Source organism: Colius striatus, chromosome 7 (genome assembly GCF_028858725.1).
Source record: "Colius striatus isolate bColStr4 chromosome 7, bColStr4.1.hap1, whole genome shotgun sequence".
Taxonomy (NCBI): Eukaryota; Metazoa; Chordata; class Aves; order Coliiformes; family Coliidae; genus Colius; species Colius striatus.
In genome coordinates this window covers 19,429,177-19,454,854 of record NC_084765.1, presented here as the reverse complement: position 1 = coordinate 19,454,854, position 25,678 = coordinate 19,429,177, and the positions used below count along the sequence as shown (strand labels likewise).

General features: G+C 37.8%; 1 protein-coding gene across 6 annotated transcripts in view; it reads right to left on the bottom strand.

Moving 5' to 3' along the window:
* Positions 1-453: 453 nt before the first annotated feature.
* PPP6R3 (protein phosphatase 6 regulatory subunit 3) overlaps positions 454-25,678 on the bottom strand; it is a 71,901-nt gene continuing 46,676 nt past the window's right edge. For 3 of the 6 annotated variants that reach the window (XM_061999997.1, XM_062000000.1, XM_061999998.1), the window contains 11 exons: positions 24,230-24,316; positions 20,951-21,048; positions 18,945-18,999; positions 18,156-18,286; positions 17,097-17,215; positions 15,525-15,678; positions 10,555-10,661; positions 9,450-9,600; positions 5,485-5,607; positions 4,712-4,879; positions 454-1,912 (listed from right to left, as the gene is read on the bottom strand). In XM_061999997.1, the coding sequence (XP_061855981.1) occupies positions 1,861-1,912; positions 4,712-4,879; positions 5,485-5,607; positions 9,450-9,600; positions 10,555-10,661; positions 15,525-15,678; positions 17,097-17,215; positions 18,156-18,286; positions 18,945-18,999; positions 20,951-21,048; positions 24,230-24,316 (1,245 nt within the window). In that variant the 3' untranslated portion in view covers positions 454-1,860. The remainder of the gene's footprint in view (positions 1,913-4,711; positions 4,880-5,484; positions 5,608-9,449; positions 9,601-10,554; positions 10,662-15,524; positions 15,679-17,096; positions 17,216-18,155; positions 18,287-18,944; positions 19,000-20,950; positions 21,049-24,229; positions 24,317-25,678) is intronic. The other 3 variants (XM_062000001.1, XM_062000002.1, XM_062000003.1) reach the window with 3 other exon arrangements.

The window sequence follows — 25,678 nt, the reverse complement described above, 5'->3', positions numbered from 1 at the left end:
AGGACAAAAGTTTTATTCCTTGTAAGCGTCAAGCCTTACATAAGCCAAGACACTGCTTTCCTGGATTTGGAATTTCTAATTGGATTGCAATTCATGCGTTGAAATGAGTGATTTTGTTTCCAAAACTGCTTATTCAAAAAGAGATCAGAAAGTGATAAAAGGACAGCTGCCAACCTTAAAGCTAATATACGAAACTTTTTTGGTCAAGCTGATCTGGAAGTAATTCTGAACTGAGGAAGAAACAACTTAAACAGAATGGATTCCATCATTCACGAAGTATAAATCAAAGCTAACCACAGTTAATAGTTCCACCTATGATACTCATTTTTTTTCCCCCCCTCAATTTTCACACAACTAATTGGTTTGTAAAAATTTGCAATGACAACTGCCACTGAAATTTGCTGCAGAAGATGTAAAAGAGGAAGCAATAAGGGCAATGCCATTATACACATATGTGGTTTGGGGTTTTTTATTTCTGTATGCAATGTAAAGTTTAGGCACATTGCTTGGGATACCTTCTAAAATAAATCATTGGCTATTGTTTAGAATATCCTTTTGGCTTTAAATACTGGTCAGGAAAACAAATGATGGAAAAAAATAAATGAATATAGCTATTACAGAAACAAAAATGAATTTGCATCTAAAAGTGCAGAAGGTGAAGTACTTTAACCCTTTCACCAGACAATGTGGCAATATACAGTATATTGCTTCTGTTTGTTTGAGAAGGCTGTTTGAATTTTACACTAACATAGAAAATCATAAATTACACAGAATTAGTTTCCATAATCACTATATATATACACAAACCAGCTGTGAAAAAGCTGGTTTAGAACATACAAATGAAAGCCTCACACAGATCAATACAGTGAAAGTAACAATTAACATGCTCTGCTGTCAAAATTTGTATTAAAAACACTACATATTTTTAAAATGCATGTACTGTAATTACATTTGCAGCACAGGCATTTCATTTACTTGACTTGTCTAAAAGGAGTATAGCGTTTTAAATACGCAGATTGTTCTGAAATTTTCCATTGTATAATGCTTGGTATTAAACTAAATCTTGGTGAATGGGTTAAAAGGCAGGTGAATCACTTAAACACAACAAGCCATGTGCACTTCAAATATTCTAGTGTTTCACCTGTACGGTATTGTTTCAAGCAAACAAGACTTAACAGAACATATGGCTTTACAGTAACATCAATTTGTCAACTAAGTTGTAGCAATAAATACTTAAAATCTCTACCAATAGACTTACATTTTTGATCTGTTTTAAACAATACAGAAAACAATTACCAATTAAAAAACCTGTTGGAAAATATTGAACACCAAAAACCTCTTATTTAAATCACTTTAAGCTAAAACGACCAAAATAACATTTATAGGGCATTTCCGTTTCAGAAGAAACATGAATTCATTTTTTTCTTTTCTTTTTACAAGGTGAAAAATGTATGAAAACTGCTAAATACTTTGGTCACACTAATCATCAAATAGTTATGTTTCAAATACATTAGATTTATGTATTCACTTTTTTATAAAACTATTCTTACAGCCATTTTAACTATAGTAACACTACTGTCATTACATGGGTAGCAGGATCTTATTTCACAAGCCACCCATTATTTAGAACAATACAATATAAACATACGCAAAAATTATTGGTATTTCTCACTGTGCAATATTTTTACACTTATGAATTTCTGTACAATGTCTCAAAATCTAGAATATAAATGTTGCTGGTCCTGATCCCTTGTGAAATTAGTGCAGCAGTGACTGGCTTCAACAGGGTCTAGATGAAATCCTTAAGAAACACCTGGATATCAGTTCATTTTCTTCAGCCAAGGTAGCAGTCATCACATATCATACAGGGCCATTAACAGACGCCTCTCCTAAATGAATGTGTTGATCAGTCCTAAGAGGCCAAAAAAAAGATGTAAGTCCACAAGAAATAAGAAAGGTCCAAAATAAAGCCAGATAGGTGCAAAAATCCCCTGAACACTCCACCCCAAAACCCCAACAACCCCTGATCATACACAGGATGACTTCTGAGCTGAAAGGAAGAAATACAACCTAATAATACACTCATCCCATTTATCTTCTGGAGTACAGCATTTCTGGAGTCCTTATGGCCTAATTAAACACAGCACTTTAACTGAGTACACCATTGAGGAGAGTTTATCTTTAATAACAGAGCTACTAAGTGATCTCTAGACATGCAGTATCCGCAAGAGAATCACTAATAAAAAGCACATTTCTGATACTTATCCAAATCTTATTTTGAGTGGCAAAATATGGTATTAGGGGTATTTAAGGTTTCATCTGAAAGTAAGCAAGTAAGATAACAGGAAAAATAACAGTGTCCTAAAAAACTCCTCTAATTAAGAATCTCATTTGCAAAGTGCCATTTCACAAACACTTTGAATGACAGTCCATTAATGTGAGTTCAGGAATTATGGAAGAAAATAAGGAGCAAACCTGTAAAAGTTAAAACAATAACAGCAAATACATTTCTAGATAAGAAGTTTAGTGTAAGTATGGGCTCAACTGCTCTGAACTAACACAAATAACAGTATTGAACTGACACAAATCGGTATTGAACACGAACATTAAGAATCGCAAGCAATAAATGTAAAATATCACAACTTCCATTCTGTGCAAGTCTAATAAAGATAGTTTGAGATCCCATTAAAGAACATAAATACCATTTGGAACTACACATGAGAAAAGTTACCTGTAACTCCTGTTCTCTGATGGTGTACATCACAGAGAAGCCACTCTTGGGTCCGTGCTCTACATGCACATGACCAGCAGGAGTCCCCTAGCTAAGTCTTTGGCTGCTAAGCTCTAAAAACACTTTTTAAAGAAAATATGTACACATTAGACAAAAGACAGACAGCACTAGACAAGACTAAATACTTTTTAGCAAAACCTGGAAGGTAAGAAACAAGTGCTGCATGGGCAGGAAGCCTGACAGTCACTTAAGTAGAAAAAAGTCCTCGACAAAATAGAGCTCCTAGCAGAGATTACTACTGCTGGCCACCAGCCAAAGACCTACCTAGGGGACTCCTTCCACTAGTCATACATGCATGGAGTCCCAAAGCACAATTATGTTTATTTTGATATTTATACTGCACTTATAGGAGGATCTGCTGTGACAGCCACCTTTAGAGAAAGCACTGAACTTCACTGAAGCCAGATGGATTTGATAAGAAGAGCGCTTTGAGATTTCCTGCAACTCAAAGCAGCCCAAAGAAATGCTGTCTCTGAGAGCCCTCTGTTGGCAGCTTAGACAAGGGTCTTCACTCAAAATGCAATCACCTCATACCCAAAGGCAAGTTCTTCCCTAAAAAGTAAAAGCTTATCAGCATTAAAAATATTGTCTTGATAAAAACAGCACCTCCAGTTAAAGAAGCAGCTGTGGAGAGTTTCTGGGTTTCCCCCTTTATAATCTGAAAAAAACCCAACCCTGTATACCTAATCTACTTGATTAAATTTATGGGACTAATGCAGAGTAGAAAGTTCTGGCTTACAGGAAAAGGTAGTAGTGTTTTAGTGTAACACCCAGTGTCATAGAGGCCAGGCATACTAGCTCATTAACAAGTCTAAAAACACCGAAGTCTAAATTTGTTGAACGTGCTTGCATCTTTCTTAGTCTGCATATGATACAATGAGTACAGGTAGTAGAGCTCTGTGCTGTATGCAGAGCTATATTCTAAATTGTTGCTTACAAAAGCATTTCATTTTTGGCTTCACTAAAAAGCTAGACCTAGAATACAGTGTCCACAAAAGTCTTAAAAATTACTACTTCATTTACAGCATTTGAGCAAGAAATATCACAGTTCTCTAGTAACAGCTTAAAATCCATTGAAACCAAGAAACACAGCAGCTATTAACTATTAAAACAACTAGTTAAATACAGGTTCAGAAAATAGCTATCTGTATGTATATGTATATTCTGAATGCTGATTTTCAGAAACACACCTCTGTTTATACTGTGAGGCAGAAGTGACTTCTGGAATTTCTTTTAATTAAGCAAAATCCTCTCTCCCATCAGAATATCCTTAGTTCCCCAACAACAAGGCAGCATGCATAGCTTTTGACTCCCACTGCCCCATCCCATTCCAAGCCCTGCTTGGCAGGATGAGCAGATCCTATGGATTACTCAGGGTTTAGTAAATAGACATGTAGGTTTTCCTCTTCTACAACAGTTTCTGTTGAGACAGCATAGTTTCCCAGGCATCCTTGAATCACACCTAAAACAGGGAATGGCAGTATACTACCCATTGTATCTAATGTTCAGCAAGTCATTAATTCTGCTAGGACTCCAGTAAACTCTTGCAAAGATACTAAATTTGAAGTACTTATGAATACCTAAGTTCCAGAGCAAGGTCTTCACTGAATACTGCTTTCAAGGCTGGAAATCTTCTCATCTACTTTAAGCTCTTAAATCTTAAAAGCCTGAAACAATGAAGATGAATCCTGTTCTGACTAAAGCATTAGTGATGAAATTAACCTACATGCATCTGATTTTGGAGAAGCCATACTAAGCTTGGTTTCACTAATGGAGTAATCAAACTACATAGAGTTGATTGTGTATGTTTCTGTATCGCTTTAACTTCGGAGGCAAAAAACCACCAAACATGTTATGTTCTTCAATACAAAACGGAAAGAAGAAATAAATGTCAAATACTTTTTAAGAAAGCAGTACTACCTGGCAATAAGAGAAACAAATTTATGTAAGAGCAGCTTTCTTGGTTTGCTGGTTATCCTCTCAGAATTGTATCTTGAATAGCTATTCTTCAGGAGTGCACTAGTAGCCAAGCTGCCAAAGAAAAATGTTTCCTTTTCTTTCCTACAATAGCACGCTGAGCGCTCCAGGCTGCTCCATATTTCAGGCAAGTTTTATTTGAAGAAAAAAAAATATATACAATTGAAAAATCTTCTCTAAATTTACTCCAAATCTGCAAGTATTCAAATAACATCTGATGAAGACAAGGGTGCAAATAATAACCAATTTGTAATTGAACAAGCATGGGTTAAGCATAATTCCTTTTCCATACAGCTGCACTAGTGGACTCCTCCCAAACTGTTCAGCAGCAAACAGAATGAAAAAACACTAAATCTAGCTTAGATAGATTTTAAGGACAAGGTCAGAATTATTCCCTTTTTTTAAATAATAATTTTCCTAAGTGTACCAATTCACTATTATAACTTGATAACATTAGAAAACTGATTGGGGATATTTAACAGCATCCCACAAGACAACTAGTACGAATCAAATACATTTTTGGCAACCCAAGGTTCTTAGAATCAACTGAAAATGTAACTTGTGAGAATTCTGTAAATTAGAGGCAAGCACATGTTTAGATTGAGCTTAACTCAGAGCTGATAACTAACAAGAATTCATTTATCTCTTTAGAACAATCCTATTAGAAACACATGCAAACTATCTAGAGGATTGAAAGTATCCTTGAATACAGTTACCTCTGTTCTGGACTGCTGTTAGTGGGCTGCAGAGGTGAAGAAGCCTCTTCTGCAACCTCTGCATTATCTTCTACTACATATTTACATGAAGCATCCTGCGAGGTAGACAATTTTCCTTCCTCACTTGAAAAAGAAGGAAAAAAAAAGTTAAATTTTTACATTTATTTAGAAAGAAAAATCAGGCAGAGGAGAAAACTGGGTGACAGGTCCATATTTCACATGCAAACAGACTTTATGATTGCAAACATGAAGACAAAGCACATGGCTCTAGGCTTTACAAACACTTAATGCATTGGTGTTTATGTCTGTTAAAACTTGACTGAATAAAAAGATAGAAAATACAGTGATTACAAATAAGATTAGAAAATAAATGAGGAACATGTATGGTGCTTGAAGTGGTAACAATAACAGGCATGATCCTTTACTATACATACCGATAGGATTTCAACACTCTGAAGCCAAAAATGGAAAAAAGTATAAGAAAAATTCAAGATTCCCTCAGATACTGGTATTAATAAAGCCAGTCCATTAAGTGTATCAGCAGAATCATTAACTAATCACTATCTTTATTAATAACTTTGCAGTGAAATATGAAGTATGGGTGATGTAGTACTAAGACCATGGCCTAAACTCACAAACTTCCTCTCAGAAGTCAAACAGTTCAGTGAAAAGATAGTAAACTCAGACTGTATAAGACATCAACATGTAACTAAGCAGCCTCAAATTATATAGCAAGTACTTGTGTTCTGCTTCTATATCAAAGCTTTCTGTCTCTCTATTCTACCCTCTCCAACCTCAGCCACAGCACTGAGTCTACTAAAATACAAATTTGACCATATAACTGAAAGAGATAGTTACAAGTAGACACAAACACCAATATTCTACCTCTTTGACAATGAAGCTATTTATGCAAGTAGTCAGGAACATTTTGAAATCACTCTTCTCTAGGTATTTCTCCCTATTCTTAACAGTTTCCTCCCATGCCTCCTTGTATCTTTAGAGCCTGTAAAAATTTTGCCTCTTGTACTGAAATCTCTCATCCAGTTTTCCCCATCTCATCTCCCCATCTCACTTGCCTTTATATTCTTTGTATTTCTTCGAAATAAAATAAATCCTTACCATCATCATCAGAATTGATCTCTTAATTTTTTAAATCTTTAATGAAAAGCAGTCTCTGCTATCATTCTTCCCTTCTTCATGATTTCAAACGAAGTTCACAAACTACATTTTTGTCCACTGCACAATTTAAAAATTGTGTTTATGATGTTTCTCCTCGCTTCGACATTGACTTCAACATCCTCAATTTTCTATTGGCAGAAATCGATATAAAACTTAGCTCTGGAAGCATCCACTTTGCCAGGTAAAGAGGCCAGAGTAGGACCTCCTCTCCCTACTCTAATTGTTATTTAATCTAGACTCCTCTCCAGCATTGTTTTAGGTATTTATTCCAAAGGAAACAGTACTTCTCTCTCCTATTTGTTGCTCTGGCATAGTTTAAAGTCTGTTTAAAGAATGCCATGTGAGCACTAACTCAGTATGAGGCCACATACCTCTTTCAGAGGAGAACAGTCTCCATATTTAAGACCTCACCTTTCAGTCTCCTCCTACATTTCCTTAATCTCCCTGTTCCAAATCAATTTGCTAGAGTCTCCATGCTAGAGGTTTCCAAGATGTGACTGGACAGTGCTAGATATTCTCATTTGGGCTCCCCTTCCCAGAAAGGTTGAGCCAGATGATTTTTTTAGGTTCTTTATGACTAGGGCGATTCTATGATATTGCCTCCTGTGCACCTCTGTGTAACTACAAAAATGGAACTGCTTACTCCACAGCTCAAGTAGGTAATTCCAGCCTGCTTCAAGGCTGGCAGAAACTGTCACCACATGCTGCCTCATGTTAGTTTTTGCACCAGTATCCAAAGTCACAGAACTCTGAGTGTCTGTGAACTAAAGCAATTTAAGGAGAATTGTAGAAATGCCATGGGTAACTCAATCCAACTGTAAATATCTAACACAATAGGAGTGCAAACCATGTAAAAGCGTTCCCCAGAATACGGAATAAATTTGTGAGCAGATGCATCACTGAAGTCATCAAGCACTATGGTTCCATGCCACATCACTCTCCGCTGAGTCACAATCCATCTCTAAATTGCTTTGGTTCAATTCCTCTAACAATACCATTTCACTCATAACCACTGTGCAACCATTAATGCTCCCTCCTCTGTGGTGAAAAACATCAGAAATTAAGTCAGATGCCAAAAGAGATTAGAGGAGTTATTTATTGCTTCAATATCAAAATTTTGGAAGCTAGAGTGACTGAAAGCTGTTATGTTTTATTCCTGAAACATTCAAAAGGAAAAGTACTTATCTACTAAAGGGACAAAGTGAAATGAATTTAAAAGAAGGGCAACATAAGAACTAACGCTGGAAAGTTTATTCTACTGAAAAGGATTGGGATTTTTTTCTTAAGTAATTTGCAATCTCTTTTCAATATTTAAAGCTAGAACACAGACAGATACTAGGAAACTATTTTAAAATAATAATAAGGTTGCATGCCAAAATGCTAGTGGTATGATTCCAATTGTCAAGATCGGGGCAGGGTGGGGCAGGTGACAACAAACCAGTTTCAATTAATGGCTAAAGGCAAAATTATTTGTAATATGGAACATTACCATACTGTAAGACAGTTACTCCCAAATTAGACACATTGTACCAGAAGGTACCAAAATTAAGGTGTTTGTCGTGCTAGTTATTCTAGAATTCTATGTGTCATGGTTTGACAAGATGCCATTTCTAGTAATGGGGAAGGGGCTTTAAAGATGGCTCCTGTAAGAAGTTGCTTGAAACTCTCCCCAGCTCTAAGCTTGACCCTATTCTGGGGCTGAGACAATTAGATGCCTCCATGGTCACTTTTTAAGAAGCAGCAGCTGGAAGAGGAGGGTTCTTCCTGTACGTTCCTTCCCTCCTTTCTTCTCTGGCTGCTTGGTGGTGCAAGGAGTTGGAAGAGAGAGAGAAACAACCATGCGGACTCCAAGATCAGTGAGGAAAGAGAGGAGGAGGAGGTGTGCTGGAGCAGAGACTCCCCTGAATCCTGCAGAGAGGGCTGGTGAAGCTGAGATTTGTTTGCATTTTGTTAAAGACCCCACATCAGGGGCAGTGACTCAATTTGCTAAAGACCCTGCATCAGGGTGAAGTGAATCACTTCACTAAAGACCCCATTCCAGGGGCAGTGACTATGGCCAGGGGAGGCCGTGTCTCATGTGAGAGACCCCATATTCACAGAAGTTGTAACTGTGGGGAAGAACCCACACCAAGGCAGCTCATTAAAATTATGCCCAGAGGCCTTGTCCTGTGTGAGGGACCCTGTATTGGCAGAAGCTGTAGCTGCTGGGAAGAACCCACACCAGAGAAGTTCGTTGAGGACTGTGTACTGGGGGAGGGAATTCATACTGGAGCAGGGGAAGAATGCCAGGAGACATCCTCCTCTGAGCCCATCTGTGAGAGACTGACCACATCCCTCCCCCCCGCCCCGACGCTGTTGATGGAGGAGGAGATAGAGAGATTGGGAGCAGTGAGCTGGGCCCAGGCAGAAAGGAGAGATAGAGAAGGGAGATCTTAAAGTGCTGGTTGCAATTTTCTCATCATCCTACTCCTGTTTTGCTTTTTATTCTGTTCTATTTCTTGTAGGTAGTAAAATAAAAAAGTTTCCTTACTTTCCTCTCTAAGTCAAGTAGTAGAGTCTGTTTTGCCTGGAAAATTTTTGCTCCAGAAATTAAGGCTTGATAAGGAAAGTCATATGCTATAGTAACTAGCTAGACGTAAAATTTCTAAACAATTACTTCATAAAAATGTTTCTAGTTCAAGCCTATGGAATTATAGCTTGCAAAGAACTCTTTCTGTTGACAGGTAGTATTCCATCAACGGTGCTTATTTTACAAGGATGGGAAGACAATAAATTGGTATTCTCACCTTTTGAAAACAGCTGTTTCAGTTTTAGCATCTACAGTAAGGCTCAGTGTCTCCTTCATGCTGCCGTTCATTACCGTTTCGGTTACTTTGTCTGCATTTTCTACATCATCCTCTCCATCTGAGCTGGCCTCCATTGCAACACTTCCTGGGGCTTGATATATAGAATTTAGAAATTTAACCATCCATCTGTGTACTATTTCATGAGCAAGTATATAAGCCATTATAACCAGAACAATGTTTTTGTAGTTTTGTATACTTCTTGACTTCTTCCTTTGGGAGAAAAATCACCTTTCTGCAACTCCCACTATACACATTTATATAGCATAAGTACTTCTTAGAGACGGCTTTAGAAAAAGTGAATTTCCGTAAGTATTGGGTTTTTTTGTGATTTTTTTCTTTACTTTGCAAGTCACTTAGTGACCTAAGTTGACAACAGATACTGTGACAGGTTTGCTTGAAAAAGAATTTAGTAGGATTAGATCGATGAATTACTTTTCTGTAGAGTCACATTCATTACACATGCCCACACAGTAGAAACTTGAGTGTAAGATTACAAGTACAGACAAGTCTTTGGGAAGTCCAGTCTCCCCAGACTTTTCATCTGCACTTCTTGTTCTATCTGTTATTAGGATACACAAAAAGCTAATTAGCACATATTTGGCATTTAGCCAGTTCATAAATGTAAAACAAACAACTACTGCATGTACAGTGAAGGTAACTTTGAAAGGCATGAGCGGGAAGAGGAAATCTGAACACATTGAGGCTACTGCCTATTGCCACGTAGAAGAAGAGACCAGAGGCTACCACTTGAGCATCAACACAGCTCATCGCTTACACAGGTGAGGGTTCTCTAACAGAAAAAAAAAAAAATTTACCTTCATTGCAATGTTTTTCTGTTCATGACAACAAGCTTTACAGCTATAGTAACACTGGCTCCTGTTTTAAATATTAGACTATTTTCAATAGTTCAAACATTTTGACAAGTCACTTTCATTATCTGGAAAAACAGTGGCAGAGCTAGATGAGAACTTAAAAGTTCAGGGAGATCTCTCAGGTACAACTCTTAAACCCAGTACGGTTACCTTTCTGAATGACGTGTACTTACTCTCTAGCTGTGTTGCAAGAGTAGTTACATTTGCACTCAAGGGATCAATTTGGTCTGTGTTTGTTTCCATTTCCACAGGAGAATTACTTCTTAAGGAATCTTTTGAGCTTCAAACACAAAGCAAAAAAGCTTTAGATACGTTTCTGAATAGCAGAATTAAATGTTCTTAAAACAGTAGCTTTAGTTCTGTATCAAAGCTATGAGGCCTAGAACTCTACTGAAACTGAATGATAGAAAGTTTGTTTATAGGAGTTTTGAGAAGTGAATCTAAACATAAGTTAATGCAAAATCCAGCAGAACTGAGCTGACTAAATATAGGTTTGGTGGTGGTTTTATTTTTACTTGTCTTACTTGGTTTGATTACAAGTAGTAGTAGACATGGGCCTGGTAGATAAGGCATACAAGGATCACTGTCTCCTTGTAGAGTTTCTAACTTATTTAGACGATTTTCTAAATGTACCCTTTGCAACTTGAAAGATGGTTCTCTGCTAAGACTGCCAATGCAGTCTTCATCATACACTACAGGATGGACTTTACCACTCAATCACATGTACAGTGTGGCTATAAGTTTTTTCACTCTGAAGGAATTCAAAAGACAAGATCTAGCCACTTCAAACATTTCTCACCATTTTTAGAATAATATTTTTCTGTCTGCTAACGTGGCAACTTTCAAGTCATCATTTTCTAAACACACAATTCTATTACCAACTTACCTGCCTTAAACATCAAACAATGGAAAAAAATCATACATTTTATCTGAGCTGTTTAATGCCCAGATAGAATATTAAGAGCCAGATGTGTACGAGGAAGAGTCTTTTGAGTGGAAAAGAAATCAGTTTTTGCCTATTAGTATTTGTCAACTCAGAGTTTTCATTTATATGATTACACATTTATATGGACTTTACACAGATGACCAGTTGTTTTTTAAGTAGAGTTCATGCAAAGAAAGTGTATCTCGGGCATTCTCAAAATAGTGCAGAACTGTCTGACCTTCTCACAATTGCATAACAATGGGAGTTTAAAAACGAACAATAAAAAAACCCCATGAAAACCCAAACCCACTGTTTTTAACATTGCATAAACCAAAATCACTATAGACATTCAATAACCTTTACATTGAACAGTTCACACTCAACCTTTCAAAGAGTACACCACCCACAGCCCAAATTCAGGTCACAGACCTATATTAAAAAAAACAAATAGTCTTTAAAAACCCTCTAAAACAACGACACACTAGGAACCACGCATTCTACTAGATCCTGCTATGAAGTAGATCATACATAGACAAACTTATAACACACGGTGCCCTTCAGACACTTTACACATCATATTCCACCAGAATATCACTAACATAGGTTTGGGTAAAGACAGACACTCCAAGGAAATCATATAATAGAATCATAAAATCATTTCAGCTGAAAGAGACCTTAAAGATCGAGTCCAGCCTTTGACCCAGACCTATCAACCACTAGATCACTCCCCTAAGTACAACATCCACCCATCTCAAACACCTCCAGGGACGGTGACTCCACCACCTCCCTGGGCAACGGTTCTAATGCCTGACAACCCTTTCAGTAAAGAAATTTCTCCTAATATCCAGCCTGAACCTCCGCTGGAGTAACTTGAAGCCATTTCCTCTTGTTACAAAAAACAGACTGCCTCCTGCCTCCCTACAACTTCCCTTGTAGCTAGCAATAATGTCTCCCGAGTCTTTTTTCTCCAGGCTAAATAGCCTCAGATCCCTCAGGTGTTCCTCGTATGAGACATCCTCCAAATCCTTTCCCAGTTTGGTAGCTCGCCTCTGGATCCTCACCAGCACCTCAATGTCCTTCCTGTGAGAGGGGACCAAAACTGGACACAGTATTCAATGTGTGGCCTCACCAAAGCTAAGTACAGGGAAATGACCACCTCTCCTCCTGCTGACAATGCTGTTCCTGACACAGGCCAGGATGCCATTGGCCGCCTTGGCCACCTGGGCACACTGCTGGCTCATGTTCAGCCTCTGTCAATCAACACTCCAACTCTCTGCCTGGCAGCTTTACAGCCACTCCTCCCCAAGCCTGGAGTGCTGCTGGGGTTTGTTGTGGCCAAAGTGCAGGACCCAGCACTTGGCCTTATTAAAACTCAAGGAACTGGCCTTGGCCCAGCAATCCAGCCTATCTAGATCTCTCTGTAAAGCTTCCCTATCCTTAAGCAGATTGACACTTCCATCCAGCTTGGTGTCATCTACAAACTTACTAAGGGTGCAATTATCCCCTCATCCAGATCATTAATAAAGATGCTAAACAGGAGTGGCCCCAGTACCGAGCCCTGGGGGACACCACTCGTGACTGGCCACCAATTGGATTTAACTCCATTGACTGTCTAACCAATTTTTCACACAGGACCGTGTATGCTCATCCAAGCCAAGAACAGTCAATTTCTCTAAGAGAATGCTGTGGGAAATGGTGTCAAATGCCTTACTAAAGTCAAGGTAAACAACATGCAAAGCCTCTCCTTCATCCAACAAGCGTGGCACCTTGTCATAGAAGGAGATCAGGTTTGCTGAACACAACTTGCCCTTCATAAGCCCATGCTGACTGGGCCTGATCATCTGGTTGTCCTGCATAGGCTGCATAATAGAACTTAGGATGTTCTGCTCCATCAGCTTCCCAGGCCCTGAAGTCAAACTGAGAGACTTGTAATTTCTTGGATCCTCCTTCTGTCCCTTCTTATGTATGGGTGTCATATTGGCTGACTTTCAATCAGATGAGACCTCCTCAGTCAGACAGGACTTCTGATAAATGATTGACAGTGTCTTGCTGAGCACCCCTGACAGTCAGCACTCTAGCATGTAACCCATCCGGCCCCATAGATTTGTGTATATCAATGTGGGGCAGCAGATTACTGACCATCTCTTCCTGAATTGTAGGAGGGATATTTTGCTCCTTGCCCCTGTCTCTTGGCTTGGGAGGCTGCCTTTCCCACTGGAAATGCTCCTATTATTAAAGACTGAGGCAAAGAAGGCATTAAGCACCTCAGCCTTATACTCGTCTTTTATTACCAAATTTCCATCTGGATCTGGTAGGGGATGGAGCCTCTCCCTGGTCTTTCTTTTATTGTTAATGTGTTTATAGAATCTTTTCTTATTACCCTTTACCTCTAAAACCAGGTTGACTTCTAGTTGGGTTTCTGACCTTCTAATTATCTCCCTGCATAACCTAACAACATTCTTGTAGTCACTGTGAGTGGTCTGCTCCCTCTTCCAGAGGCCATAAACTTGCTTTTTTTCCCCCAATTTTAAGCCGAATCTCCCTACTCAGCCAGGCCAGTCTTCTTTGCTTCTGGCTCATCTTATGGCATGTGGGGATGGCCTGTTCTTGGACCTTTAGGATTTCCTTCTTAGAAAGCATCCAGCCTTCTTGGACTCCTATACCCTTCAAAACTGACTCCCAAGGGACTATCAAGTAACCTCCTGAACAAGACAAAGTCTGCCCACTGAAAGTCCAAAGTGCCAGCTTTGCAGTCCTGCCTCCTAACATCTCTATGAATAAAGAACTGAATAATTTAATGGTCAATGTTCCCTAGATGGCCTCCAACTGCCACATCCTCCACGAGACCTTCTCTGTTCACAAACAAGAGGTTCAGCAGGGCACCCTCCCTGCTCGGCTCACTTGCCAGCTGTGTGAGGAAGTTATCCTCCACACAATCCAAGAACCTCCTGGTTTGTTCCCTCTCTGCTGTGTTGTATTTACAGCAGACACCTGGGAAGTTGAAGTCCCCAACATGAACAATGGCAAGTGACCACGAGATTTCTCCCAAGTGCTTACAGAATGATTTGTCTACTTCACTACTCTGATTGGGATGTCTGTAGCAATTGGCCTTGCCCCTTAACCTAATCCAAACACTCTCAACCCTGTCATCGTTACACTTAAGTTCTGAACACTCATAACAGTCCCTAACACACAGGGCCACCCCATTACCTCTCCTTAACTGTTTATCCCTCCTGAAGAGCTTGTAGACATTGACTGTGGCACTCTAGTCATGTGAGGTAGCCCACGATGTTTCTGTGATAGCCACCCTGTCATAGCTTTCCTGTTGCACCATGGCTTCAAGCTCCCTTTTTGTTGCTCATAGTGCACTGGCACAGATGCACTTCAGATGAGATCATGATCCCAACACCTTTATGTGAGTGTGGGGGCCATTTCCTACCACATCCTTCTCAGGTGTTTCTCAGACTTCTAGATGCCTCTTCATTTCTCATTATATGTCTATCCCTTGTATCCACTAGGAAGGCAGTGGCTTCACTAGCACACTATCCTATGAGTCCTGGCACGCTTCCCTTGGGCTTATTCATAGCAGGCCCAGCTATATCCCCTTCCCCTTCAAAACTAGTTTAAAGTTCTATCAATGAGCCCTGCTAACTCCTGCCCCAGAATCACTTTGCTGTCAGCAAGCGAGGTGTCTTGTATATCCACCCATGATCAAAAAACCCAAATCCCTGTCGATAACACCAGTCCTGGTGGCACACCATTCATCTGGTGGCACTTCCTGTTAATTCCCTCATTCATCCCTGCCTGTGGAGTGAGAGAACAACACCACCTGTGCTCCTGATCCCTTAAGCAGTTGCCAAGTTCCTAAAATCCCTCGTCATTGTTTTTGGGCTTCTAGTAGCCACTGCGTCACTACCCACTGGAAATATCAACAACAGATAGCAATCTGAAAGCTTCACCAGGGTGGGAAGTTTGTGCAATATGTCTTTAACCCGTGCCCCAGGGAAGCGGCAGGCTTCTCTATGAAGTGGGTCCAAACGGCACTGTCCCCTTCAGGAGGGAGTCAAACACAACAATGCCACATCTAGTTTTCTTTTTGGAGCCAGTGTTGATCCTTGGTCTAGGGTGACTTGGTCTTGGTAACGCAAGCTGCTACACTTAGCAGCTGCCATTACATTTAGTAATGAAGGACTTGTCCTGAATTAAAAACATTCTTACCTCAAAGAGGAGGTGAACTCAGAAAAGGAAGCCCATCCAGTTTCTTTTGCTGGCATAGGTTCTTCTGTACTCCACACATCAGAGCCAACAGAATCTAGATTGGCAGCATGTGCAGTCTCCATGGGTACATCAAAGTTAGCTGACCAGTTTGGTGCTGGAAAACCATCAAGTTCATTAGGAACAAATTTAAGTAAAGAATATGAGTGCACATATGTCTACACACTGATTGTCTATACATTATTCCAAAGAGTAGCAAAATTCTTAACTAGACTTTAAAGCACATGCAGAAGAATCCTCCACATACTGTTAAAAAAAAAAATCCATCCATTCCTTAAATGTGAAATGCTGCTTTTAAGGCAGAATTTCAAAAACACCAACTGAGCACTCTGCTAAAAATCAATACAGTTTCTGAAGAATAAAAATAATAAACCATACTAGATTACAACTGTAATCTCATTTGATTCTTTAAACTAACATCAAACATGTACTATAATTTTTCAAAACTAATCTCTATAGTAAAAAGCTTTATAGACGTTTCTTTGTTTCCTACGTCTATTTTCCTGAACATAGAAAATGAGCATGTCAACTCGGGTATGGGCAGTCTCTACATAATTTTTCATGCACTAACACCACTGTTAAGCTTCAGAAATGTTTAAGGCCTTTTACAACTCAAAGTATTCATTGGGATTTTAAATTTTTGAGCAACTGTGACTTAAAAACTAGTTCAGGATAGGTCAATTCAAAATACTTCACCTACCCAAGGGAAACATGGTTTTTATTAACACTTACATAACAAAAAAACAGGCTGAAAGGGAAGCTCTGACTAGTAATTAGAAATTCCAACCCAGGCAGATATGGGAGGAGACCCACATGGATCAAAACTTGTTTGACACACAGATGCCAACGACACCAATCTGACAAAAGAAAAGAAAACCCTTAACTTTTCTTCCTATTTTAATTTAACTCCTTACAATCTAGATAAACACAGGGCTTGTACCTACAAGATATTCCCAGTTTAACTAAAGTCAGTTCAGTCTACTGTGACCTGAACATGAAAACTTTGAAACCAAATACATCAGTTAAGTTTCCACATAAGAATCAGCAGATGACCATCTGTCATTCATATATGAAACCAGATCAATGCAAATTCACTTGGCTTCTGTAGGAAGTATTTTTAAAAGAGGATTGTTTAGATGACAAGTTAGTTTGAAAGTACTTCAGTAAAAATAACAATATTTTAGGTTTAGAGATTAACAGTCTATCAGCTACCTGGGCAGTCAAGATATAAAACCGATCACATTTCACCCTCCCCTGATTCCTCCTTCTTTTTACCTCTTGAGGAGTAGAAATATCAATTTTAGAGAGACTAAATAAGTTGATTCAAGACACGTACTGAATTTAAACTTCCCAACATCTGTATGCTCTATTGTGAGCAGTCTTTACAGCGGTAAAGACTACTGTATTAAGATAGTTGGAATAAAAATAGTAAACAAAAAAACCTCTTACAAGTAAGACTGCCAGGATCTAACACTTTTCTACAACTCAAAGCAGCTTGGAGAAAAAACTACGTACGTTCACTTAAGTCTACTTCCATTTTGTCCTCTGTATTAGTATGGGATTCAAACAAGTCTTGTTTTGTTCCATCTTCTTCTTCAGAATCTGTACTTTCTTCACTGTCTGTACTGCCGGAACTTAAAACACAAAGATATAGTTTACATTTTGTGTTTAGCATGAAGATGCTAAGCACAATGAAACACTGGAGAGTTTAAGGCTAAAGATAATTACAACAGCTATAATTTCCAACAGATTCACTGTTAGCTTTTAGCATTCCCCTCATTCCTCCCCGAAATCCGAAGGTTTAAGGTTCTTGATCATGTAAAGAAACTATCTTTTCCCCTCATTTGCAAGTAAAAGACAGACTGGTTTTATTTTACTCCTGCTGTGCAAAAGTGAGCAGAAAAGGGTCTGACGGTCTGTGTTATCACTCTGTTTGGTCTTTTAACACTAAACTTAAGCACTGAAATACTAAATTCTCTTTTCAGGTCTGCAGAGGAAGAAAAGATCGGGTTTGTGACTCAAGCCGCAAAAGAAGGTCAAAAAAGCCAGAACTACCCTGGAATGAAATTCACTGGATATTGAGGGAGGTTGCAGAGCCCTGACACTTTCATAAACCAGGTGCTCCTTCCTCTCAGTATATCTTCCTATGCAGTTTTGTCCACAACCACATTGGTACTGTAGCAAAGATAGAAAGGTCTACAGAGGTGTGGTGTAGGACTGTCTTGTCCAAAGCAAAAATGGATGAATATGTTTAAAAGCAGAGGGAAGGCATAAGCAGGAAGGGAAAAAAAAAAGACAAACCCACAAAAATTTAAAAAATTAAAACCTTAAAAATAAACATGCAACAAAAGGTGAAGTGCAGGAAGAGCTGAGCAGGCAGGGAAGTTGTTGCCATCTGCAAATTGTGGCTGGAAGAGAGATACCACAACCATTCCTCTACTCAGTTCTCCACAGAATGGAAATGGCTAGTTATGCTGGACAATTTGTGCTTAAGGCAGACTGAACCAAAAGACATGCTCAGTATTGAGGGCTCACTATACTGCTACTTGGATGAAAGAAAATCACATTTCTTACCTGAAACGTCTTTGGGACTCCGGTGTAAATGCAATATGTTTTTCTTCCCAAATGTCTTCTTCATCAGAACCACCATCATCAAACTGCTGTATCCGCTCCTTACAGCATGCCTCAAACAAGGCTATATTGCCCTAAATACAGAAGTACAAAATCTCTATTTAGGTTAAACACTCTAGTTACAGCAGTAAACATTTTGGAAATATAGAACTATTCTGTGGAGAATCTTAAACTAGAGGAGAAAAAAACAAAACACATTTCTCTAAAAGAGGCAAAAAACCAGAATGTCTTAACAACTTAAAACTTGTCAGTAAACTATTCAGCGGTGCTTGTTTTAGCTACTAACAAGTTGAGTGGACCATCAAAGAACAGCTAAGAGTTTCCATCATGTTTAAGAATGTTGTGCAGGAATGACTTCTAAGTGCTTTTCAGACAACTCAAACACGAAGTACTCCAACTTTACTTTCTGTAGTGGAGTTCATTTCATCTTAACTGACAAATAATATCTAGGGTTAAAGCCTCTATCTTTACTTTCCCATCACCATGATCTCACTGGAAGATGGCATAAAACACAACTGTGCAGCGTAAACAAATCTGATCCAAACATGTTCTCGAACCTGCAAAGCAATTCTGTTTAGTACTCCTCACAACAAACAATAGTGTCTTCTAATTAGAGAATCTCGTAATATAGGAACAAGATTTTCCAAAGATTACACCATGAAGTAAATACAACTACCATCACACAACATTTGAGGTCACATCAAAGTTTAAGACCCAGGAACACATACTTACGCTTTCATTTGTATTGAGGGTAAAGTTGATGTCTGAGACTCGATCAAAAGAAACACTATAAAAAAAAAATTGTAGGTAATAAAACAAGGTGTTGTATTATGACATGAAAACATTTCATTTCTCTTGGGGCTCTCATTTTTTAATAATCTAAAAATATAAGATTAAACACTGAGTAATTTCCAATAGTCAAATTCCACACTGAGGAGACCTGACATTCATGGGGTTTTTCTGTGAAATATTTTGAACAGAAATACAAAATGTCATCTGCACCCTACAGTTGGCTGTGAAGAATCCAACAAGCCTAAGCAAACATAACTGAAATGCTATATGCAAATCTCAAATACTGTACTCTTTTGCACTGGGGAAAAAAAAAAGTTAGGCTTAAAGAATGCCTAATCTGACCATTATCTACCATGATACAGCTCAAAATCCTGTAAAGACCCACATTAGTAGTTCTTATACCTTCTAACTGATTTAACTGCTCTATAAAAGGACCTTCTCAACAGGAAGAAAGTTAAAAATGTAATATCAACTTCTGTTTCCTGAAGGGAAAAAAAAAGCTCTTTAAATCAATCAATGACTGAAAACTAATTATTAGGCTTTATACATCCTCACATATTAAGTTACTGAGCAGTTTCGCTGAAGAATTTAAAATGTTTTAGATTAAAAAATATTATTAAACAAACTAAAACTAAGGGAAGCAAAAAGAAACAGAGGAGGAAAAGATGTGAAATAGTACCAGACTTTCAGTGGAATTCATGTATTCTTTCTCTAGTCACATATTGCAGTGCATTTAACAGAGCACATACCTCTAATCCCCATGGCATTATAAAGTAGGGGACAAGGTAAGTGGTCTAAAGGAATGTTTTATGTGTCACTGAATTACTATAGCTGTTACCATCTGAATTATTGTACAATAGTAAGCACGTAATTTAAGCTGTGATTGATTCTGGCACAAAACATGATTTTGATATCTATAGCTTAGCTCAACTCATTAGTATATCTACCACAAACCAGAAGATCTGCTTAATGGGGAGTCACTTTCTTTCCATCAGGACCATGCATTACCAAAACATGATCTTAAAGGAATTTCGACTCCTATACTTGCCACAATCCACTCACTTCTAACAAAGTTAAAGAATACCTTGAGTTGCTTCCTCTCTCATCATATCTTAATCTATAACTTCAGAAGTTTATATGGTATAAAAGGCAGCAATGCCTTTTGGAAGGCACATGCAAGCTTCAATCAACTATCACTCACTAAATATGTCCAACAGAAGAGCAAGGAGACATTTTACTGTATTTTATCCTTCTAGAAACTATCTTCAAGTAGTGCTTTTCACTCCCTTCATGTTCTTGCATGCCAGATCATGAATTTAAAAAAAATAAAAATAAAGGCTGACTATTTTCAGCAAGAATCTCACATCAATCTACTTAGAACTGAAGCAAGATCAGTTTTTGTTGTGGGTGGGATTTTTTCGTTGGTGTTTTGTGTTGTGGTTCTTTTTAATAACCTGACCAAGATTATTCTTATTTCCTTATCACTTACCCTATTGTAGAAGAGTCTTAATCACCTTGACCTTGAAAACAAAGATAGATTTACAGTGCCCTAGCTTTACCGACTCCCTACAGAAAGACACGTTCACCGATATGCTGTTCCTGTCATCTTTTCCAGGAAATCTTAAAAGCAGAGCTATTAATCTCGTTTGGTACATAGACTTGGGGGGGCACGCAAATCACTTGGAAGCACAAAGGAAGTAAAATTGTGTCCCAAAAAACCACGTCGCTGGACATAGCAAAAGCATTAGAAATGGAAGATAAGCTGTTGCTTTCCTCTGTACCCTACTGATAGACATAGGTGGTAAAAGAGAGACAGGACTGATTGGCAACTGCCTCCCATCAGTAAAGGCTTGTATTAATCATCAGCAAAACCAAGCAAAATACACTGTAAGAAAGGAAACTCCTGAGACTACAGTCAAAGTCAGTATAACTCAGTATATACTCACTTGCCGATGTCATCTTGGTCAGCAAACTTCTCATCGTTGAAGCCAAACTGGTCAATAAAATTGGACGTCATTTGTTGCATCTGATAATCAGAAAAGGCCTGGCAACCCCAGGACCAACGACAGTGATATAATGATTCTAATATTACTCTAAATCCTATTTGCCCATTTTGCTCCAAAGAAATAAAAGTCTCTCTAATCTAAGTATAAAGGATAGGAAAAGCATGTCTTAACGTTTGAATTTTGAATAGTAACACTGACTACACATCTACTTACATTTACTGACTTGAAAGTCAATCAAATATTAGCTCTTGGTAAGAAAGTTAAATCTCTAGTTTAACCACATTATTCAGCACCTAAAAAAACCCAGTGTAACACCACAGTATACCAGATAAAATAAAAAGTTATCTTTGTTCCAAGTAACATGAAGTTATAAATGGTAAGAACCAGAAAAGTACATTATATATCATCCTAGAGCACAGTTGCGTCATGCAGTTGTCACTAGAAGTATCAATCTTGGACACACATGCCAGCAGCATCTATTCAGCATCTAGAAGAAGGAAACTATTGGACACTTTACATCTCAATATAGTGTCACCATGTCAACTGCTTTGTTTTTGTTTTTTTTTTAAATAAAGATGCCAGTGTTAACTGCCAGCAAATGAGTATACAAATGTTACAGTCCATACAGGCTTTTTCTCTTATTCATAGTAGCAGTTTCTGTCCCTTATTTCCCAGGACTCTAATTAGATAATCACATATTCTTTAGGGACTTTCAATAACCATATTTCTATGTGTAAAGTTGGCCAATGTTAAGATACTCTAGAAAATAAAGCTGTCACATCAACTCTCTTCGTTTCTTGCCCAGGTAGCTAAACAGACAAAAAATGCAGATAAAATCTTTGAAGAAGGTGGCAAAGCTGAACAAAGTGAATATGGAATGAAAACAAGAAAATGATCAAAAAAAAGTAGTCTGGATTAAGGTATTATGAAAACTGGAAGAGGGGAAAAAAAAAGGAGATAAAGAATAATGAGTTATATGGCAATACACTATTAGGGCTGGGAGTGGGTCTGAAAAAACCCTCATGACTGCTAGTGGCACTATGCTAACCCAGGCCAAAGCAAGCACTCTCTTATGGTGCAATCCTGTATTTTAAAATCTGATAGTTCTGAAAAACTTTGGGATTTAATACTAATACAATTAGTGTATCAAGACTAAAACTAAGACATTAGCTAGTTATAAAACTAGTGTGAAATTTTATCACTATATCAACATTGACTACCACAAGTATATAAAATGCAGTTATAAATTGCTAGCATCTCTCAGACTCAGGAAGAGTTCTGTCCTATTCTCCAATGTTGCTTAAGAGACAAAAAGTAGTACTAAGTTGGTGGAGAACAGGACAAAAATGCTTGAGTAACATTTTCAAGCAGCACAGCAAGACCACATAATCACATACTGCTGGCAGGAGAAACCCTGCAACCCAAAACAAGGTGAAAGAAGACCTTCAAAGATGTCAACCTGAAGTGTTATTCAGAAGTGTGTTTCTGAAAAAAAAAAAAAAAGGGGAGGGGGGAGGGCAAGGCAAAACCTGCTCTTCAGGAACAAAGGGTGTTAATTAAATTGGCATAATCAGAAGAAAGAAGGCATAACAAAAGTAATTCTGCAAAATCAGAAGTTGAATTTGACAAAAATAAGCCAAAGATGAATAGGTTCCCCAGTGTTCTCCCTTATCCAATTCCCAATGGGTCCACTTTAAAATTTTCCTCCAGTTTTCTCCTTTAAGTATTGATCTAGGATAGGGTATTTATTCTAGTTGAAGCCTTTACGAATAAATTCGTGCAGCTGGAAAATATTTTAAATAATTTCTATGCATTTCCTGTCAGGGATTTATCTTGTCTACTACCATACTTCCCATACTAGAGCACTTTAGAAAGCATATTTAAGAGCTTAGGAAAAAAAAAATCTGAAAATTGTGACAAACTTGAAAGAAACAGCACTGGATCTTCTGCATTTTTCCATATTAGCTACCTGGGATGACTGAGATTGCTTAAGCACAGCAGGTACAAATAAGATGCATGAAAGCAGAAAGATAGTTGAAGATCTTTTTAAAGCTATGAAAGATGACAAAGTACTCTGAAAGTACTTTTGGTCCTACAGAAATACCAAAGCCAGCCTGTGACTAGGTAGCTACTACATAGTCATTAGTGTGAACTGAAAGATTTTGGTTAAAAGTAAGTAGTGGGTTAAGGGATCTATTTGCAACATTCTGCTGCATGGCTCTCACTCCATCACCAGTGAAAGAACTGTGAGATGAATATTGCAGATTGAACAATACTATTGCAGAAAAGCTACTACTCTTCAACAAAATGGCACCATAATCACTCATTGCAAAGGTACTCTAATGTCATACTCATATTAAACACATATCCTTATCAATTAGTCAGCTATGAAAGCACTATAACTTCAAGGTGGACACATTGTTGACTTAAGCCTTCACTCTGGCTGATCTGAAAGTCCCTTTAGACACTTTCTTTTTTTTTTTCAATTAAACCAAATAACAATTATTTCTTTTTGAAATACAAATGAGTTGTCAAAAATATACAGAATTTAAAAATAAGTGACCAAGTTCATTGGAAATTTTGTTTGGGAAGATTTGTCTGTGTACACTTGATAGGTACTAGTGGTCCATAAAGTTAAAAAATTTGAGCTATTAGATACCAACAGTCACAGAAGCATACTTAGTTCTCCTTTTATTGCTGCAACAGCTGCAGAGTTTGTCATTGTGCCAAAAACTAAAGCATGTAACAACACATAGCAAATCCTTCTCACTCCCTCACCAAAAAATAAGGGTCAACATTAAAAAAAAGAATATATAGATTTCTATCATTAGAAACCCATAATTGCTTTCATAGCAATTTACCCTTGCCAGAAAATATAATTAGACGCCACCATTTCAAACTCCTACATCTAGTAAGAACTACAGTGAATATAGAAACTGTGTTTAACTTATCCAGACAGCTGGCATATACGATGTGTTCTTAGGCATAATGAGTGGAGATCTGCATACACAGCATGATCAAAGACACTGGAAGGCACACCAAGATATCAAGTCTTGTGTTAAAAACAGTACCTCCAGCTTGTGTGCATGCATGTCTAAGTTTTGTTTTTAAACTTCCTAGATTTGTACTTGCCTCTGATATAAACACAAGTTCAACTGCTTTTTAAAGATTTATTTTTACAGAAGGAGCAACTTACACTGTTAAAAGAACTGAACTCACCTGTTGTAAAGAAGAATCCTGTGAGAAGCCCGTTTCTTTAAAGTCAATTTCATCGTCACTGGAAGAATGAATGTGGCAAGTGGTAACCTAGACAAAGGGATTCATTCATTTGTGTAGTATCTGACAGCCATTCAAGTATACTCAACACTATCTGGCTAGACCTTCAGTTTCATATCAAAACAAGAAACTGAAGTATTTTTAGTTTTCCTAACTGCTCTACTATCTAAGAAAATCTGTGAAACATTTCAATAGCATTAACACATAAGTATGAGAGACCTCAAAAAAGTTGAAGTTTTTGACTACTTCAAAGCAACTATTTAACTTAAAGCCAGTCTTACAGCTGTTATCTAAATCAAGATGAGACAAAACTTGCATCGTCTTTGTACTCTACAAAATATATTGACCAGCAAATGAATTAGTCACCACAGTATCAGATTACATACAGAGATCCTTTTCTTTCCTATATACACATGTAAGCTCTGAAGGGTTTTTTTTTTATATTATTTACAAACATAATTAAACTTCAGAATTTTGTAATCAACATGTATATGCAGAAAGAAGCACGGAGTTTTTGCCACAGTAACCACTCTTTTAAATATTATCTTTGAAAGATGTAATTTGTTTTATCATCTGCCATAGAACTAGTGTGAATTTTTTTTTCAGTGACACTGCTATCTAAGTAAGATGGGTGAATGAGCACTGCAAATTCCAACAATTATTTCTTAAGAAAGCTCCCTATTGTTCAGACCAGTCACTTTGACATCAATACACAGAAAAAGCACTTTTAGCAAATAACGCATTCTAACATGTGGCACATTTTACCTCATGTCCCGATTGAAGAGGATTATCCTTAAGGGAAAGGAATTACACGATGACATTTAATTGTGAACATTTGAGGCTTAGAGGAAGTATCCTCTCCTTATCTAGTCTTTATGTATACCTCACAAACATTCAATATCATGACTAACATTGGAAGGATGCCACAGAGAGACACATTTTAAGTTACACAAACACTCTTAATACAAATCGAGTACTACAAATTGTATAGCATTCTTCACTGTACCAGTATCATTAAGGTACCTCATCTAAAGAGAAAATTAAAAATTACTTCACATCTATTTAATCTTCAAGGAGGTAAGTGTAAGTAGGTAAGCTTAGTGAGGTACTAACTTCTACCAGAAGGACAATTAGCAGAAGAAATCAAAACAATCTATAAACATCCTCTAAAATCTCTAAAGTGTTTTGGGAAAACCAATAGTTCCACTACATGCTTTCTTCCAGTCCACAACTACTTTTGTTTCTAAAATATAACAAGAGCTTGTTTGAAAGACAGAAAAGTCTAAAGAGGGAGAAGGAGAATGAAAGTTTGATAAAGTGAGCTTCCCATGGCTCCAGAAGCAGTTCATTATATGTGGGACCCCAGAAGTACACCTTGTTTCATTACAGTAA